At 37.3% G+C, this 19,325-nt stretch overlaps 1 protein-coding gene across 4 annotated transcripts in view; it reads right to left on the bottom strand.

The window, feature by feature from the left end:
- The window catches only part of TXNDC11 (thioredoxin domain containing 11), a 37,156-nt gene that overhangs the window by 13,190 nt on the left and 4,641 nt on the right, over positions 1 to 19,325 (bottom strand). For 3 of the 4 annotated variants that reach the window (XM_067306459.1, XM_013940200.2, XM_067306460.1), the window contains 6 exons: positions 18,566 to 18,663; positions 16,574 to 16,703; positions 8,782 to 8,875; positions 5,818 to 5,930; positions 5,255 to 5,455; positions 456 to 1,245 (listed from right to left, as the gene is read on the bottom strand). In XM_067306459.1, coding sequence (XP_067162560.1) covers positions 456 to 1,245; positions 5,255 to 5,455; positions 5,818 to 5,930; positions 8,782 to 8,875; positions 16,574 to 16,703; positions 18,566 to 18,663 — 1,426 coding nt within the window. The remainder of the gene's footprint in view (positions 1 to 455; positions 1,246 to 5,254; positions 5,456 to 5,817; positions 5,931 to 8,781; positions 8,876 to 16,573; positions 16,704 to 18,565; positions 18,664 to 19,325) is intronic. The other variant, XM_013940202.2, reaches the window with a different exon arrangement.

The raw sequence follows: 19,325 nt of genomic DNA on the forward strand, positions 1-19,325 counted from the left end.
AGACCCAGTCTCTGCTGATAAGTGGGCAGTACCTCACGAAATTCTGGGAGAATATAGTGAGTAGAACAGCTGAGCAAACACCAACATTACCATTAATACACAAATGTCTTCTATAACATCAAATGCGTTAGGTGCATTACGTGGTTTTTTTTCATGACCAAGTTAGTTTAGATTGTAAACAATTCCTCCAAGGTATCAGGCATTCAAGAACCACACACTTTGCGATTCACTTCATTTAAAGCAAATTCCTTCTGGTATATGAAACTATTACTTCTTACATCATCTTGAACAAAATTCCACTGCTTGGTTGAATAGAATAGATTAAGAGTCACAATGGTATCTATAGTTTCACTTTATAAGCAGTCATTTTATGAAGGGTATATATTTTCCATTCACAAACTTACTCTCAAACTTAAATTTTCTTATTTCAAGTATTTCTATAGTGGATACCATACCCAAAGTAGATCCAGTAAGTGATTGATTCTGATCCAGGACATAGTGCACTTCTTCTTTCAGGTCAACAATGGCAGCAAATTCCTTAAGATGAGTAGATCTTGATGCTCCTAATCTCTCTGCATATATCCAAAAAAGATTTGAATCCAGTAGATAAAGATTCAAGGTTTTGTTGGTCCTGCAGCTCAGACCAGTAATGTTAGTGCCATTATCATGAAGGTCAGGAATAAAACAATTCCTATCCTCAATGTGAGGAATAGAATTTTGGGTGTCATCCTTATCTTTCTTCCCATGGGAAGAAAATGCTACTTTAGGGGTCTGAAAGATGGTCTTCTCAGAACTAATAAAACTTAAAAAATGCCTATTTACTGTCCTGCAACATGCAGTGTAATAGCTAAAGGGACTATAGAAACTTAAGAAATTGCTGCATTCTATGGTATTTGATATAACTTGAAAAAAGGTGTGTTCCTGGAGGTAGAAAGAGTCCAAAGCTGCTTCTATCTCTAAAAAGTTGCAGTGTGGCACATTAACTTTATTCGGTTTGACACCAAATGTCTGGTTAATGCAAAGCTCACAGACATTGTGAGTTCTAGATATTGAATGCCACTGAGGAAGCACCACTGTGTTACAGCATGGGTACTTTGTTATTGAAAACGTTTCCGACAATTCTGTATGTACATCTGGTACAGGGGAATCAAAAGCTGGTGAATCAACGTCTCCTAAGTGCTGAAGAACTGGTTCAGCTGCCTGGCTTTTATTACAGCTGTGGTATTCCAAGGCCACTTTGGTAATCTACAGGAGGCAGGGGGAAAAAAAAAAAAAAAAAAAAGATTAATTGTACATAGTTCACACATAACTTCATTTATTTGTCACAGGTTGAATAACAAGTATATGCAGTTTTAGATGGAATTTCAAAAACAAAGTTGACTAGTCTTTCTTAAAAAAATCACAGGAGGCTCTGACTTAGTAACAAACTTGTATTTCTAGATATATCAATATGTAAGAATTAAATATTCAGAACAATGACAATAAAAAAAGCCACTGAAATATTTTCAGTCCACTACACCAACCTCAAGGTCCTCTCTGCATCATATATAGCACAGTTCCATAACACTACATTTTAAGGTTAAATCCTACTACATGCAACATTAATCAATATATTGGTTCCTGAACTTCACTTGTTTTCCCAAATGAGGAGAAAACAAAAAAATATTCCCGTCTGAAAGGGGAATGGAAATTCTTCCTGGTGTGGATGGTCCCCGACTTCTGCAACAATCACTAACAGTGTTGAAGCAGTGTTGTTATTCTCCCAGCCATGGAAATACAGTTGCAATCCTGCATGTATAGTTTGGGCGTGTTAATGTGTGATTTATTGAAAATTAAAAAAAACTAGCCTGCCACTCAATGCAGATGTTTGTGTTGCATTACCATTTCAGTTGTCATAACCAAGGGGAAATGGACAACGAAAGGCGCAAGCATGGACCACAAAAGGGATTCCCTTTCTAGGAGACAAATAAGAGGAAGGGAAAAGAAGAAAAAAAAAATCCCTTCATCTATCACATTAAATATAATCAAAATACAAAGCATGGCACACACATTGCTTACACAAGCACATTCTAATAGGGATCACTACAGCTGTCAAAGGGATATTGAAGGATCATGTCTAGGAGTGGAACTGTGCCACTGGATCATTCAGATGTGGTCTACAGTAACAGTTTCTGTTAGTCTTTAAGAACTCATTATTAGATGGTTCTGCAGATCCTGAAAATGCTCAATTAAATACTTTAAAAATACATAAAAATAATAAAAAAAAGACCCCCTATACTATAACCTAAAGATTTTGACTACATACATAGAGCAACTTGAGAAGTTATTATGAATAGAAAAACAAATTTGCAATATGAAAGCTCATTTCAGTGAGCTATTATCAGAAGTCGTCGTTGGTCTTTGAGAGCTTTCAGCATACAGTAAATGGACAGCCTCACTCCGCGCGACTGCCTTACAGGCGCGCCGTTTCAGAGCTCAACGTAACTCTCACAGCCTGCAGTGAACATCTCTTCCAATGGTAAACAAGTTGTATAATACACCTCTATTAAAGTGAAGATATACAACATCAACTGGGAGATTCTGTATGTCATTTCATGTTTAGATGCAGATAAATGTTCTTTTATTTAGTAGGATGAAATCTGAAACTGAACATCATGTGGCACTGATCTGATCTAAATATACGGTATCTCTTACTGGAGTGCTTAGTCTTGTGGCAAGCGTCACTGAATTAAATTCACGAAAAATAAGACTGTTTAGTATAAGAATAATTGCAGCTCTTTTCCAGTCTTATCTTTGCCTGCAAATGACTTCTTAGAAACAATGAAGAATAGTAAGCAGAAAGAGAATTTTTAAAAGTTGAATTACCAATAGTTACTGCCTGCCAGTTGTATTAATCCATGCAAGAATCTGTTAGGTATGCAGCAGTATTCCAGTTGTAAAGATGGAGAATCCAATACGTTATTTTATGAGTGTAGAAAGTCAAATGAATAAGGAAATTAAGATAAGAACTCTACAGTTTGAGACATTTTCATACTCTGTTCATTAGATCATGCTGTTTCTGGCACTACAGGAAGGTTACAGTATCATTTGGGAGAAGTTTCTTATCTTCTTGAAGAACAGGCCTCACAAATGAGTATTTTGTCAGGTTTGAGATTCTCTTGACAGACAGAATGAACTTTCCACATTTCTGAATTTTCAGAAATGGGAAGAAAAGTATAATGACCTGTGCATCAGACTAGAAGACTGCACTGCTCCATCAAGAATATTACTTCATTTCTTTCAGCTTTTCTAATATAAATGAACATTATCTTGTAGCTGGCTAGCTTTTATGGTGTCTATTTCTAGTTTAACTAGATATTATATCATAAATGATTTTCACATCTTTTCCTCATTGCTTCAGACACTGCAGCATTAATTATGTCGCCTGGTGGAGACTATGCATTTCAGGACATAGCTGATGTCCTTATAAACCAGCACTGCCACCAAAACTTAGTCTTGCTTTTTCTCCTTCACAGATCCTCGTTTCACACTACCCCTAGTGCTCTGCTATCACCGCTGTGATGTGCCCCTGCACAGTATATACTAAATGAGACAATGGGATCCAGCTGAAAAATAAGCCAGGAAAAAAATTATTTTTCAACCAAGTTAGTTTCCTATCTGGTTTATTTCATAGGTGCAAACTCTTGTCCTGGGCAATTCAGGAATAAGAATAATGGCAGAGAAAGAAAAAATTGAAAGGAGACTAAGGAATGCACAGGATATGAAAATGCCTTTCAGAGCAGTTTTTCAGTTTGGCTAGATTTCAAACAACAGTGTCTCATTTCCTAAAGTGACCATATTTCCTTGTGTAGCCACATTTGGGGAGGAAAAAGAAGGAGAGGAGAACTAGAATGGGGTGGAAAAAACACTTAAGTTTTGCAACACTCAAATATATTCTTGCTCCTTCGTTTGAGCTTTGTCAGCTGGAACAGAAGATCAAACAAACATTGCTCCTGTCACACAACACTCTCCGCTGAAAGAAGGGAGTTGAGGAAAAGAGAGAGGCTCTTGCCTTGAGTCGCTGTTGACACGAGAGGAAGGCATACTGTATGGGGCAAAACCTCCCTTATGATGATAAGGCAGTTGTAATAATTCATCTTGAAAACGTGCTTTCAAGCAAACGTGAATACATAGAGCAGTGAAATAAAATGACGAATCCGTCATCCTGAAAGAATATTTTTGGACACTGAGACACATGGCCTCTTGATCATAGCAGGAATGCTACATGCAGCCTGTTCTACTAATGCTTATTACTCCACTTCATTTGCCTTTTTTAAAAGGCTACAAGGCGGCAATCTTAAGAGCTGGACCACAGAGACAAGGAGAAAGCTCCCTTTCTAAATGCATGCCATGAGGAAAAAACAGCAGGCAGCAGACAGAGCATTTTTCTAGCTCTCCTCTCTTTAAGCAGTTAGTCGAGAATCTTTGGGATAAACTGAGGAAAGATTTGATGGACTGTTACAAAAGAAGAAGAAAGAATTTGAGCAATGAGCCATACAAAGCAAATCTGAATGGGAATGATTCCCTACCAATTCCAGAAAACATCTCTGATCAGAAGTCAAGTGATTCCCAGTGTCAGATGTCCAAATGTAATTCTAGTACTACTAAAATCAACTTTGACCCTTGAACTGGCATTACGCTGAATAAACAGTACTACTACTGTTACTTGGCACAGCGAGAAACAGGTGTGTCATCCTTACAGGAGCAGGTAAATAAAGGTATAAATATGGAAGAATGTAAATTTAGAATATAGCATATACAGATTTTTCTCCCCTTATACATTATACCAAGAACCAATTCAGGATTTATAGGATCATGATCCTAATAAACATTCTCTCTTTTCAGAGACGGTAACTTCCATTTCTCAACAGAAACATCACATTTATACAATTATGAAACATAAAACCTGTGTGCTTCAAATCATTTATCTGTCTCTCATGACAATTCAGTGCTACACCTTTTTCTATTAGCTATGCATACACTTAAAATCCCAAGCAAGCCTAAAAAGATAATTTCCAGTACTTCAAGATATGAAGGATCCCCCATCTGTACCAGAGCACACAATATGAAAATAGATCTTGTAAACAGGTTTGAGCACAAAGTTTTATCTCAGCGGTACTGCACCCACCCCTGTATATTGTACAATACTAGCACAATTAAGCTAGAGTTCTCAAGTTCTACTAAGTTGGAAGTAAAAAATAATCATCTCACTTACTTCATCTAAAAGAGGATGAATTTCTGCTAAGGGATTGTAAGGTATAAATATGAGAAGTGCTGGTCCTTTCTTCAACTCATTGTTTAGAAGAAGGCTTTTTCCTCCATGCGGTCTCAGCCAGCGTATGAGCATCTCTCGATTTTCTAGAGCCCACTTGCAAATGTTCTCAGCTGTATAGTTCATGATGTCATTTGGATAAATCTTGAAAGGTGAAAAAGTAATTATTTGCCTTCACTTAAATATACTGTTTACTAATGAACGCAGTTATCACATATAGCATGCTATGTTATTGCAATGCCTAAAGCTCTTTTTAATTTAATGACACTATTCAGTGAACTTCAGGCTTTCATATATCCTCTACTTTGGGAAAGGAGAATAAAAATGTATACTACTGAAAAAAAAAAAAAGGAAATTTTTAAACATTCTGCATTCTAATACTTAACAGCTTTGTGAATGCTATGTGGAACACTGTCACTTATTACATTTGCCCAGGGCCTACTACAACAGAGCTTCAATACTCACGTACTGTCTCAAAGTTACTGTAACATAAATATAACACTCACAAGAGATGTGTTCACATGTCTGTGCAAATACACGCTGCCTGAATGCGCCAACGAGATCTCCTCTGCAACATGTTTATCCGTGATCACTCCAAAGCGTATGGTTCCAAGGTAATCTGAAAGAGCAAACTTCCAGTTTTTAGTACAATTACACACACTGAATTTCTTTCCTGGAAGTCTTAGAAGACTACAGATCTTACTTTTCAAATGGCTATAAGAAACTAAATGCAACAATACCATCTCCTCCGGGTACACCTACAAACCAATAGCTGGAACCATGCTGTGTGAACATACAGAAACCTTACTGAAATAGCAACTGCCAATACCGCTGGTGAATGAAGTGAGGTAGAAGAAGAAAGGGGACGAGAATAGACAAGGAAAGCAAAACGTTCCTCTTCTTCACTCAGGTACAGAGAATGTTAATGTGAAGTGTCCAATTTCTTAACTTGCTTATTAAATACAGAATTTAGTATCTCAGATGCATCTTGCTACATGTTATAGCATCTCAAAAACCAAGATAAGACAAACATAAGAAAAAGGTACTAACATATTAAGGGACTGTTAATATTACATATATTTACAGTAAAAATTGATATTATCAAAATAAGTATTTAGATATTTCCATATTTATAACAATACCCCACAAGGATAGGATGCTTTTCATGTTTAGATTGCCAAGAACTATCCCAACATATAAATGGGGAAATTACAGAACAAAATATAGGAGAAACTTATACTTCACACCAAGACATTGACAAAATAAAAATCAGAAGAATGGTATCAATTTACTTCATTTCCTGATAGGAAGAAATATCCTTAAAATGTGCTAATCTTAAATTGAAGTAATTTTTCTACTGATATATCCAGAATTTCTGACCAAAAAAAAAAACCTGTCAGAATAAAATTAACATTCTGAAGATAATGAGGATCAAACTTTTTCAGTAGGTTTGGGTTTTTTTTGTGGAACTCCATTAGAAGAGAAACCAGCAGCCATTTTCTGCTTAACACAGAGGTTTTTATAAACAGTGTATAGCAGGGCACTGTGACATCTGCAACTTATTCAAGATAATTTATTTCAAAAAGCACGAGAAAATTTTGCACACATATTCACAGCAGTCACGAGGGTCTGCCAGTACATTCAGTGAAGTTTAAAATACATGGCTTCTGAAAAGAAAAAGAGTATTAAGAATAGTGCACATTATACCACTACACTGTAAAATCAGATTAAAAAGCATAGTATGTTAGACCTTATTAGTATTTTGATGTCATGAAACAAAGCTCAGTAATGTACAGAAAATGTCAAAGAACAGCTTCCTGTCTAATAGCACATCATGGAGAAGATTTTCTTCTGAACATGGAAAACAAATTCTCACTAAACTGAACGAGGAAGCGTTGTTTAAAGAGGGAAGTAATCCAGAAATGCATTCAGCTCTCCAGTGTGGAAGAAAGACAATGCTTGCCTAGCGTTTTAAGGCAGAGTAAGATCAAATCTCCTGTAATTAGCTACTTACAAAAGCAGACACAATCTATGTTTGGAGATTATCATCAGTAGTACCAATGTGTTCCTATACTTACCATACAGAGACGCTACTAATCACCAACGCCTTGGTGATTAGTGTGCAGGTGGCAAAAGACTGTGAAAACTGCAGGTGCAATTATCTGTTTCACAAAAGAAACAGTCCACTACAGTCTGACACTACAAAAGCCAGTTTATCAGATGGAAATACTCAGTAGTGTAGCTAAACATACTGGCACATATGTATGAAATCACCCACCATAATTAATTGCCAGTTGATCTTTCGTAGCTTTTAAAACCACTACTGCAGTGGGAAACTGATTTAATATAAATTTATTTCAAATAAACATATTTGGAATAAAAACACTGAGTAATCTACCTCAGTTTACTAATCAACCAAATGGGTATAATGATACTACTTCCCACCAACAGTTACTCAAATTTAAATGCTTTTTAGGAGTATTTTTGAGCTTTGCATAGAACATTTAGTGCATGATGTTGATTTTATAAAATTGCATATAGCAATCCAAAATAAAAGCTCTTCAGAAGAAAAAGCTATGAAAATTACACATATCATGTTAAGTGCAATCATTTTATTATAAATATTTTATGAACATACACAAAAATACATTAAAAAGTTCACCTTTTAGCTGAGGGGCTTTTACTGAGGCTGTTACTACATTTCTTAAACACTCCCATATGTTGTTTAGGAGACATCACTTACATTCTATCACTAAAGCAAGGAAAAATATATAAAATGATCCCCAGGCTTCAATCACTGTTATTCAATGCTTATTATGTGCAAAAGGAAGGGGGGGGGGGGAAGAATAAAACAAGGCAAAATGCAACTGAAACTAGCAAGTTATTAACATGCAAACTTTGTGTATTTAAACACAAGAGTTGTTATAATTTTATATTATTAATGCAAAACAGTAGGAAAAATCCCTTCTCTTTAAGTTATCTTCTACCAGCTCTTTAACTCCATATAGGAAGGCATTTAAGAATTTCATTGGTGATGCTGAATGCAGTTACTAAAGTCTAGACTGAAAGTCAAGTTCATCTTATTGCCTCTGATTTCAGATGTTGCCCCAGACAAACACACTTGGATTCAACTTAAAAAAAAATGCTAGTTTTATTATGGCTATATACAGACTGCAGCTACACTTTCAGGTTACAGAGGAAAGTGTATCTTAATGTATCTGTGAATAGAAGCCTGCCATATATTTCACTTCATGACAGCTGATTACAAAACACACAATAAATTTCTACTGTAATCAATCCTCACATTATTTCTTCATTATTGTAATAAAAGACAGTTTCATAATTAGATCGACATTAAGAAACACACTCAAAAGTGATTCATTCTCTAATTACCAAATATTGCAAAGATCTGAATCCATTTACATGAATTGTTCACAGATGCCCTCAATTTTGAAAGATGATGCTTTTACCTTTCTTTAATGAATGTAATGCTGATGTGAAGAATGTTAGGTAACCAGGAGGCTGAGGTGAAGCATTGAACTCAAAATATCCCAGAACTCCAGGCTGAAAAAATAAGAATTGGAGTTGGCTAAGTTATTTTCAAATATAAATATATGGAACATTGTAATTACTTGTCTAGAGTAAAACACAACAGACTAAATATTGTTGTTTTGTTTTCTTTGTTAAAACAAAAGCAGTCATTTTATGCTGCAAGAAAAAATTTAATATTGAAGAGAGAATGAAAATCTGTTCTAATGTTGTAATTAAAAAAAAACATGTCCAATGAGAGAGCTTTTACGGCTGCAGAGGCATTAGTTGCAAGCTGCATTGCTCCCACATTAGGTATTACAGTTCTCTAAAAACAATTAATATTTGCTTTGAAATTATTTTATGAGTCAGCTGCAGCACCATCATAAGAACCATAAGCATTATAAAGGCATCTTTTGAAACATGCAATATGATTTGTCAGAGCATTAACAAATTTTATAGTAACATTTTAATTTTTACTGTGCTGCACATAATTAGCAACTAGATGAATTCACACATTTTGTGAGTGAATACTTTAACTGCTAAGCCACCTTATCATCCCATCATCAAGCTATCAGTCACGGTAAATTCTTCCAGTGTGGGCTGCAGAAGTCAGTGGGAGACCAATTGCACAAAAATAATGAAAGAACCCCATATCCCACCTTCATATCCATAAAGAATTTCTTCAAGTGGCCAAACAGGCAATTCAAAATTTCAAAGACCCTTCATAGGCCTATTGCCTTTGCCAGATATGAAGCCTGAATGAGGAAGAGAACCTGGGAGAAGCTGACTGGGAACAAACAGGAGCACAGTCTGAAACTTCTCTTGTTCCAAAATTAAAACCCAGTTTTAGTCTTAAATTTTGCAAAATATAATCCACTAAAAATTATTTGTTCTCACCACTCATATCAGTTTACTAGACTTTCAGGCCAGATTCAGTGGTGGAATTTGGCTATTGCGTGTTCTTCATATCGCAGTTGCGCCAGTGCATCCACAGAGAGCGGGATGCACAGACCAAGAGCGCCCTCGGGGCTGCTGCGCAACGCAGGACTCCACGCTCACTCATCACCCATTTACGTGGCTAATATGTTCCCACATAAACGTTCACATTTGGTTATTTCAGAAGCTGCTTTAATTTTTGTTGAGTTTTATGTATTAAAAAAATAAGTTTATTTTTTAAACATGAATATACATTTTGCCTCTTACTACTACTAAGTTTCCTTTGACTTTTACCTTAGGCGATATGCTCCTAAGATGTTCACCAATAAAAACATTCCCCATCTCATCTAATAATCTGCCCTTTCAGGCAGGAATTAGCTTTTATCAAAGAATACTGAATGCAAGACTCTTGTTCATAAAGATTCTTTAAAAGGTACCCCAAGAAAAATATCAATGATAAAAATGAGGTACAAGCCACTAGTGAAACTTCCACAATAGCTGTTCAGGAGGAAATAAGAATATAAATAAATTAGAAGTGGAAAACATAGCAAAATAACAGCAATCATTCTTCTTCCTTAAAGAGTAAAAAAGTCAGCAAAACCATATGGTTCAAAGCATAAGTTTGCTTCATGCAGTTACAGTATTCAAACCATATGGCATGAACTAGCGAATGAAAGAAGAGTCAAAAGCAACAGAGTAAAATGTGAGAAGCCACCAAAGGTCTGATTTGTAGATATTTATAAAGTTATTAAAAAAATACCCTGATGTTCTGATTCTGACCACTCATTCTGTTACACACTCTTTGTAGCTTAAGATTTCTAACTACTGACTGCGAAGAATAAGGTGTTTCCACGAGACATTTTGGGAAAATATGTTTCTTCAATAAAAACAAAGTGTAGTGGGAAAATCTATACTAATTCTGTATGGCCATTCTGTAATCTGGCTAACTAGCTTCCTTTAAATGATCATCCCAGAACAGTTAAAATTTCCTCCTTTTACAGACTACAATTATACACATGAAGAAAAAGCATCTAAAATGCTTTATTTCTTCCCAAGCACCATGCACATTTTCCTGTTCTTCTGTTCTTCAAAGAGATTCACTTGTTAACATCAACTATGCTGCTGATTTTAACAAAACTGAATACTTTTAGGTGCTAGCACCTAACAGTATGCCTTGCCCAGTACAAGAGAGACGTCTCAATGTAAACAAGAGGTTCTTAATTCTGAATGCAAGTGTGTTAAGAGGAGCTCGATTGCAGTAACTCCCACTTCTTTTCATGTAAGCACCTCTAAAACATAAACTCAAAATGTCAAGTAACTGCTCTAGCAACAACTGCCTGCAAGTGGTTCACACAGGCATCTACACAAAAGCTGGTATTGATGATCAGCTGCTTCAAGGCAACCATCTGTGTGGAGTTATGGTTAAATATATTCACCAGGCAGTTAGAAAGAGTCAAATGAACAGGCTATGACTTGCTGCTATATAAAGTGGGAGTTTACCAGCCTCTGTCCTCAACTCACAGGATCTGCGAGAACACAGCAGTGGCTTTAAACACAAAGAAAAGGCAAGAAAAAAGAAAGAATCCATACCTGCCCAAAGATGACAATATCACATGAAAAGTGGTAAGGATCCCCTAACAGGATTACATATTTGCAGGTGGCACAGAGAATAGTTTAAGGACAATTAGAAGCATTGGAGTCTGCTGCAGGGGGGTTTACTGGAGCTTTTCTTCCATGAAACAATTTTGGGAAGCTGTCCCAAATTAAGTGTCTGTAGGAAAGGTTTTGGAAAAAAACTGAGAATGTCAATAGTGAAAAGTCATTAGCACCTAATAAAACTCAGTTATGGAAATGCTAAAGTATTAATTGTAGTGCAGCTCATTTCTTTACTTGGTCTCAACACCAGAGGAATTGGAAGTGCCAAGTGTCATCGGTTAAATCCAAAAGTAACAGGCTGGATGATGATCTGGACAATTACAGACCAGCAAACTGGTAGAATCTTTAAGAGCGAGCAGAGATTTTGTGTTCTAGGAGAACAGTCAGCGTGATTTTATTACCAAAGAAGCAAACAATGCCTCAAATCCACTAAAAGTTCTTTGAAATGATCAGCAGGCATGCAGATGATAGTGACCTACTCAATTTCCCCAAAAGCTTACAAGAAGTTATCAAGCACCTCGAAAGAAACCAAGCGTCAAGGAATAAAAGGAGGTCCTTTTCTGGATTAATAACTACTTTAAATGATAGAAAACTACAAGTAGAAATTATTATTAACAGTCAAAGACAGGCAGTATACTGAGGCTCATGTAGTTAAATATTTTTGGAAGAGAGAGAGCGAAGGGTGAGAAACAAAATTTGCAAAGGTGCAGGGAATCATTGAAACTACACCTGACTAAGAAAAGCTGCAGAAAGACCTCACAATATTAAATGACCATGCAATAAAAGAGCACTGATATTTAAATGCCAATGAATGCAAAGTACTGAAAACAGGAAAAAAAATATAGCTACTGATTAGCTGCTACAATAAACAAACTGCTTTTACTACTCACTTAAGGCATCCCCATCTCAATATCTATTTATTCAATTTTACATTTTGGCTGTATCAGATAAGGGAAAACTTTTTTTTCAGAATCTCAGACTTGTGCCGGCAGGCAAGTCCTCTTGTGGTCTGTCTGTGAACACAGGAAAGCAAACTGCAAGAGGAAAGGAAAAATGTCATCTCTGGGGGACAGAAGGACCAACGTTAGGCAATACAAATCCTGTACTGTAAAAATGCAGAGAAGGAAACGTGTTGACTGATACTAGATGAATTAAAGTTAGAAGTAAAAGCCTGTTCATTTTCTAATGATGTGTACAACTACATGTAGCCAGAAACCAAGAGAGAGAAAGTGCAACCCACAGCCATCCTGTGTCTTAGGTAAGGCAGATGCAAACTGTCACCTCATCACTTAACATGGGCACCACAGCACTACACACAAGAGCAAGCTATTAAGTCAAATCCACTGCTGGGTCAGCTCCTACACAGCCGATTCATGATCAGGAAGCATTTCTACACAGCTGGAACAAAGAAGCAAGCTGATACAGTGTCAGACACATCCCAACTAGAACCCAGAGAGACCACTTCCCCCACCACCTCCCTATGCCAGAAAATCCCTGTGCACATTTGTTTGATTTTCATTAGTGAGTGATGACTTTTGTCCAACTAGGAAAGCTGTGTGTTTTTCTTCTAAGGCACAGTGGAGGAAGAGGCCGTTTCTAAAATAGTTGGGTTAGTCAGATGAGGAATTAGACATACTAGTTTGGATTAAAATAAAATTGTTACATCTCTGCAATTAAGAAAACACAAGAAGTCTGATTATACATTCTGACAGTCACCTGGAGTTATGGTAGGAACTGCAAATCTTTCTCCTGATGCAACTTAAATCTTCCTGCATATTCTGCATATTATAACTGCTTTTCCAAGTGGGGTTTCTCAAACAGTAAATTCTATTTTTTATCCCATTCTAATTTTATACTAGTATCATTGCACAAACTTTTTTTTTTAAAAAAAAACTTAATTAGTATCACAAAAAGCAGAATCTTAACTTTCAAGTCTTCAACAAGAATTTTTTTTCATAGAGTTTGTGTGCCCTCTTGCGGTAGCAAGTACAGCTTCTCACTGTAGTCATGTTTTTACTGATCTACTTTGGTTGAGAAATGGACACAGTATTATATAACCAACACCACTTGCTCTTACTTTCTGTTGGACTCTAGTAACGTTTTTAGAAACAGAAACATGCTAATTAAGATTTGATTACAAGGTAAAATACTACCAGATTTTGGTATCTCTTGATGTGCTCGGACTTGCAAAAAAAAACACTTTGCAAGTTTAACTTGGTACTTTTACAAGACTTGCTAGTTCAGGCATGCTAACATGGCTAATGGATTTCAGCATCTGGTGGTGTGCGGGTAGCGCTCCTGATTTTCTTTGCTTCTTCTTTGCTAGACCCTTTCTCTGTCAAAAGTTGGTAACTGGAATTTGAGCACAAGGTTTAAACATGAAAAGCTTCATGGGTTAGATGGAAAAGGACAACTATGGCCTTGCAGTCCTGGCCATTAGCAGAAGCGAACTGACAAGCAACAATAAAATGCCCTTGAAACAAGAGAAGCGCTCAGTAACGCTAAGTGTGAAAATCCATACCAGCAGCAGTGCTGCTCAGCTCGCGGCCCTGCACGCAAATCGTTCATCTACTGACAGCTTTAAAAGTTACTGCATATACCAGACTCCATGTAGTGCTAACGCTGGACGGAAAAGCACAGCAACAAGGACCAAGACTGCCTCCCAAGAGCCACTGACAGCAAGCTACACTGCGACCTACTCCTTAACACGGGAGACCTTAATATCAGAGTAAACGAAACAGCTGAGGCAGAGAACGAGCACTGCCTAGTGCAGGCTGCGGATCACCTACGGAAAGGTTCATTTCAGCTCACATTTTCCAACTCAAATGTAAACACCCTTAACCTGAGTTTGCATAGCCAGTTCTCTAGCAGGACACAGGACTGAAAATTAGATGCTGCTGAGGACAAGTCTTTCGTAAAATATTCTGAGCTTCAAATTAATGCTTTTCAATGAAGAAATCACAAAAAAAACTGATCAAGCAGCAGACAATGGTCAAAATGCCTAATGATCAGCCACAAATAGTTTTCCCTCCCTTCCCTCCTGCCAAAAACTAACATTTGCTGTATACAAAAGATGAAAATCAAAGCAAGAAACTAAAGAGGAAAATAAGCTGTTGAAATAGCAATTAGTTGTATCATACATGCATTTCCTGTAACCTACTCCAAAACATACTAAGATTTCTCAAGCTTTTTCACTTCTTAAGCCCAGCAATAACCTCCTGGATTGTATCTTCTCCTACAAACTGTACAATGTCCCTTGACTTACATAAACAACAACAGTGAAAATGTTCCCATTTCTAACTCCCTAAAATGATGAAACAACAATATGTTTATTTCTGTTTGAAAACTCCTTTTTCCTTTATTCCTATGTTTCCCTCTTCATCTTCGTATACAACTCTCTGATTTCTTAGGTCTCACAGCTTCTGATCAGTCAGCGTTTGCTTTCCGTACTGCACTCACCTGGACTCATGCTATCCGATGCCCTTCTCCATTAATGTGTGGCTTCTCCTGTTCCCTGCTGGATCTGACTGCATGAGGTGGCTGTTATTTTTGTATGCCCTCCTTCGTCTCCTCCTTATTTTATAAAAGCAAGACACTGAGCACCTAGTGGGTGCTCCGACGGACTGGGGAATAACACCAACCTTAAATTGGGGGGGGGGGGGAGGGGGAAGAGATCAGACTCAATTCTTAGTCCAGTTCACAGAAAGAACCAACAAATGCCAAATATAAAATACAGACTGGGGACTTCTCAAAGCCATGGAGTTTTGAAGCAGAGGAAAGGGGGGAATGCTTGACCACAGACTGGAAATATAAACAGCTGTTCAACTGCTAAGCAGTATTTCAAAATGAAAAATTGATTTTCTGGGTTCCCCAAGAAATTTGTCTTTTATCTTAGTCTTTTTCCAACGGAAGCGCACATCCTATTGTAAAGTAAGTTTAAGCTTAATGACAGTATGCTTATTCATTACTTCTTGGAGACAACCAAGAGATAATTCACAAAACAAACTGAAAACTAAGCATGGCTGTTTTCAAATTTCTAAAGGAGTTAAAAAAAAACCCAAAGTTTCAGAATGACTAAACTGAAGCAGAGGAAAGACAACAGAACTGCTCGTGATCACAGAAAATATCAGTGTCAGAGACAGGTGCAGAACTCACCACTCCTGACTCAAAATCCCTGCTTAAAACACTGGAGAACTAAACCAACAAAGAGCTGCTGAAGGATAAACTGAACTGTGAACAGCACAGCAGCTATTCGTGGTAAGCGCTAGCGTGCATCCCCTTACGCTGCGGTACCTTTCATTTAACCACACAAGCTGCGCTCCGTTCTGCAGCAGGATCAGTCTTGAGAACGCAACACCAACTCGGAAAGGAACCACGTTTCATTCGGAAACACTGGAAAGCCCCTTGTGTGTTTTGGGCACTACCACAATAGCAATCTGTTGTTTATGTTTTCTGTTCTGCTGTAATAGCTGGGGGTTTAGTAACATTATAGTATTTCTCCATTGTGCACTAAAGAAACATAGTTATAAATGGTTCTGCTGCAAATTCATTTTATCTACTTAAAAGTTATTAATCCACTAGTACTGTTACCAGTCTTGGCTTCTCTGAACACAACAGACTGAAAATTAATAAAACACAATGCACCAGTGGAGTAAAATCATGAAATTACATCATACAAAGAAGCTGGAAGCCATTACTTCAACTGATTTCACATTTGTTTTTATTTAACAGGCTTCTTCACTTAATGGAAAGATTTAATATTCCTTTAAAAATTAAAGCAATTATTATATATTTCTCAACTGCCTTTCCAACTTAGTCTGCAAGCTTTTGGGCAAAAGGGCTCTCCCTTCTCACTTGCTCATATGTGACATTCTGGGGAGGTTAACGGTTTGATGGTTGACTCTACATACTAACATGCTGCAAATCAATAACATCACCACATCATGATAGTCACTAGACAAGGTACCAGCACTATGAATCTGTCATTTCCTATTTTTATAATTTTAACAAATTTTACAGGGCACTGATGTCAAGATTCTGGAAAGAAACTACTACTTTGGAGCAGCTCAAATGTAACCGTGAAACAAGTCAAACTCTTTCTGAACCACAGTGGTAAAGCTAGAGAAGAGAGACAAGTACCTCATAATTTGAGAGGAAATCTAGTAATTTTGATCGAGACGAGATGTAGAGTAGTGGTGTCATCACCCGGCGAACAAACTTTTCAATATAAACAGCACTCATAGGGCCTTTGTATTCAATTGGTCCAAAACTAGTACCAAAAAAAATAATAAAACATTAAGACTTAAGTTAACAAGAGAGAGAGTCCCTCCTGGGGGTGGCAGAGACGGGAGCGACACAGACAGCATGCTCAGCCCCGGGGGAACCGAGAGTGCTCTCTGTGTTAACTTGCAGCAGCTGCTATATCGGAGAGGGGAGCTGTGGCTCTAGCACAGGGTCTACAGTAGGTGCAATGTGCTCGTGGGGACCCAGGGATGAAGACCACCTCTGAGCCCCATTAAAGAAGCTGGTAAAAGGCAGGTATGAATTACATAACCATATACATATCTTTCTGCTTTGTCCCTACACCTGAGTAAATACACATGACTTAAAAATATAGAGCGGAAAAGTGTCACTATTTTCACTTGCAGATTTTTAAATAGACTTTTATAAGTAGCACTCAATTAAGCAGGGAAGAGTCCAGTCACACTGCTGATGGAGAGGCTGAGCAAGTCTACAGCTTCTCCCCAGCCATCTGACAAACAGCTCACACCACGCCAGGCAGTGCTAAAGCAGGAGGGGGCCTTGTGGCTCTGATCTCCAGAGCTCATCCTTCATTACCCTGAAGTCCTCTATCCGATTCATTGTTATCAGGCTGGTCAGAGCATCACATTCCGAAGTAAAATGAAACACTAAAAGCATGAGGAATTAGTCCATTCCCACTGAAGAATTTAATTGGGAACAAGAAGCAATTTAAAAAATATAATTTACATATACACAATCTTAATTACACTACTCTCTATATTGCCTTATTGCAAATCTTTGCCTTCACAGTAACATGTACTGCTTCAACATATAGCATGCACAGTACACAACATTAGAGGTTCAATGTCTCAGGAATGAGGGGTGCATTGCCCTCTGGGGGGGTTTACAAAGTATCAGTATGAATTTATATCTCCTTTTGATATGACTGTTTAAGAATATTCCAATTGGTTATTGCTAGTACCTGAATGTATCAACCTAATGTATGTTATCTCTATATAAAATAATTTTAAGTCAATGTACATCCAAGTGGGATTCTGCACTGATTTAGCTTTTTTTTTTTTAATTACAGTCTGAATTATGCCAATGCAATCTCTGTCTATTCAAAGTTCAGCTAACAACAAAGATCAGGATTGTTCCTCCTCAATATATAAATCCCCTAAACAAACAAAACCAGCCTTTGCTAATGGAAGGGAGCTGCAGTGCAAGACTATGGTACACAAGCAGAAATGCAAGCAAGTCTGCACAGAAACTAGCTCTTCTGTACCTAGCATTAGAAAACATGTTCTCCTACTTTCTACTGCACACAAAAAGAAAGAAAGGGATAATACATGCAAATACTAAAAATAAAAGTGGTATTATATAAAACATTATATAGTGATATCTCAACATTTAGACCATAAAAAAAGGAGTAGAAGTCCAGATTTAGAAAAAAGTCTTCAGCACACAATTACATTTAAACATGCATTTAAATTCCACTAACTTCAATAGCCCATAAGCACATACTTTACTGCTGCCTTAAACTGTGACCAGTTGATATAATATAGTCCACCTACAGCAAGCAGAAAACTAAAATAAAAATGTAAATCTGAATTCTTTACATTTCATTTGAGGCAAAACTTCCAGGAGATGCGTAGGCAACAGAAGTTTTCCTTAAGGATGAAGAATTGAGCAGCATGTCATTTAATTGACATTTACAGCCTTTCCTGATACGTAAGTAGTCTACAGGATGAGCTTCACCCAGAATCTCCTCTGCCCTAACTATTCATTATAATTACAGGTGCAACACTTTCAATACGCAACATTTTAAACAGTACCTCTGTTTACCAAAGTAACAATATAAAACCCAGACCATATTTATAAAACTCTTACCTCCGATGGTATAAGTGTATCACGGGAAAATAAAAGAAATGCTTCTGCTTCCTGCATTTCCCCTGGTTCCACCAGCAATTAACAGCCACAAATAGCACCTGCAGAACAGATAAAAGTTCTCACCTAACAAAGTGCATTACCATAACTTTCTTTATCTAGTATGGTTCTTTCCAATCCATTCCATCTGCTATTTTCAATGCAGTATTCCACATGTGCTCCCCTTAATTCTTTCATCCAAGACTTTCTTTCCCCTCCCTTTTTTGCAACAGTAATCCCTTTGGTCACTCTTCTTTCCATTTAGTTTTTAGCTTCCTAATCTAAATCCTTCAGATTTACTAGCCTGGTCATAACCCACACTGATGACTCGCTCTGCAGAGCAGAGCCCAAAGAGCAGAGTTTCAGGACAGTTGAATCTGTGAAGTGTTAGAGGTAACTAACTGTTAGGTAGCAACGTAATGGCTGCAAGGCCTCTACATCACGACCAACATCTCCAAGGATCCTGGAAGTGGAGCAAACTCCCTGCCATTTCTGCCCAAAGGCACATGAATAATTTTGAAAATACTTTGTAAGATGAAACTTCTAGAGTTTCCCATCCAGGAGCAGAAATAACGCACAAGCGAACAGAAATCACAGGTTTTCTACAATTATTCTAACACTCTGTATGTAATTTTACAATTAAGATGGCTGGCTGAATTAACCTAAAATGTGAGCATTCAGGTCCTACTGGCTCCCGTGGGAAGGCAGAAATCAGCCTTTGCCT

Source organism: Apteryx mantelli, chromosome 16 (assembly GCF_036417845.1).
Source record: "Apteryx mantelli isolate bAptMan1 chromosome 16, bAptMan1.hap1, whole genome shotgun sequence".
Taxonomy (NCBI): domain Eukaryota; kingdom Metazoa; phylum Chordata; class Aves; order Apterygiformes; family Apterygidae; genus Apteryx; species Apteryx mantelli.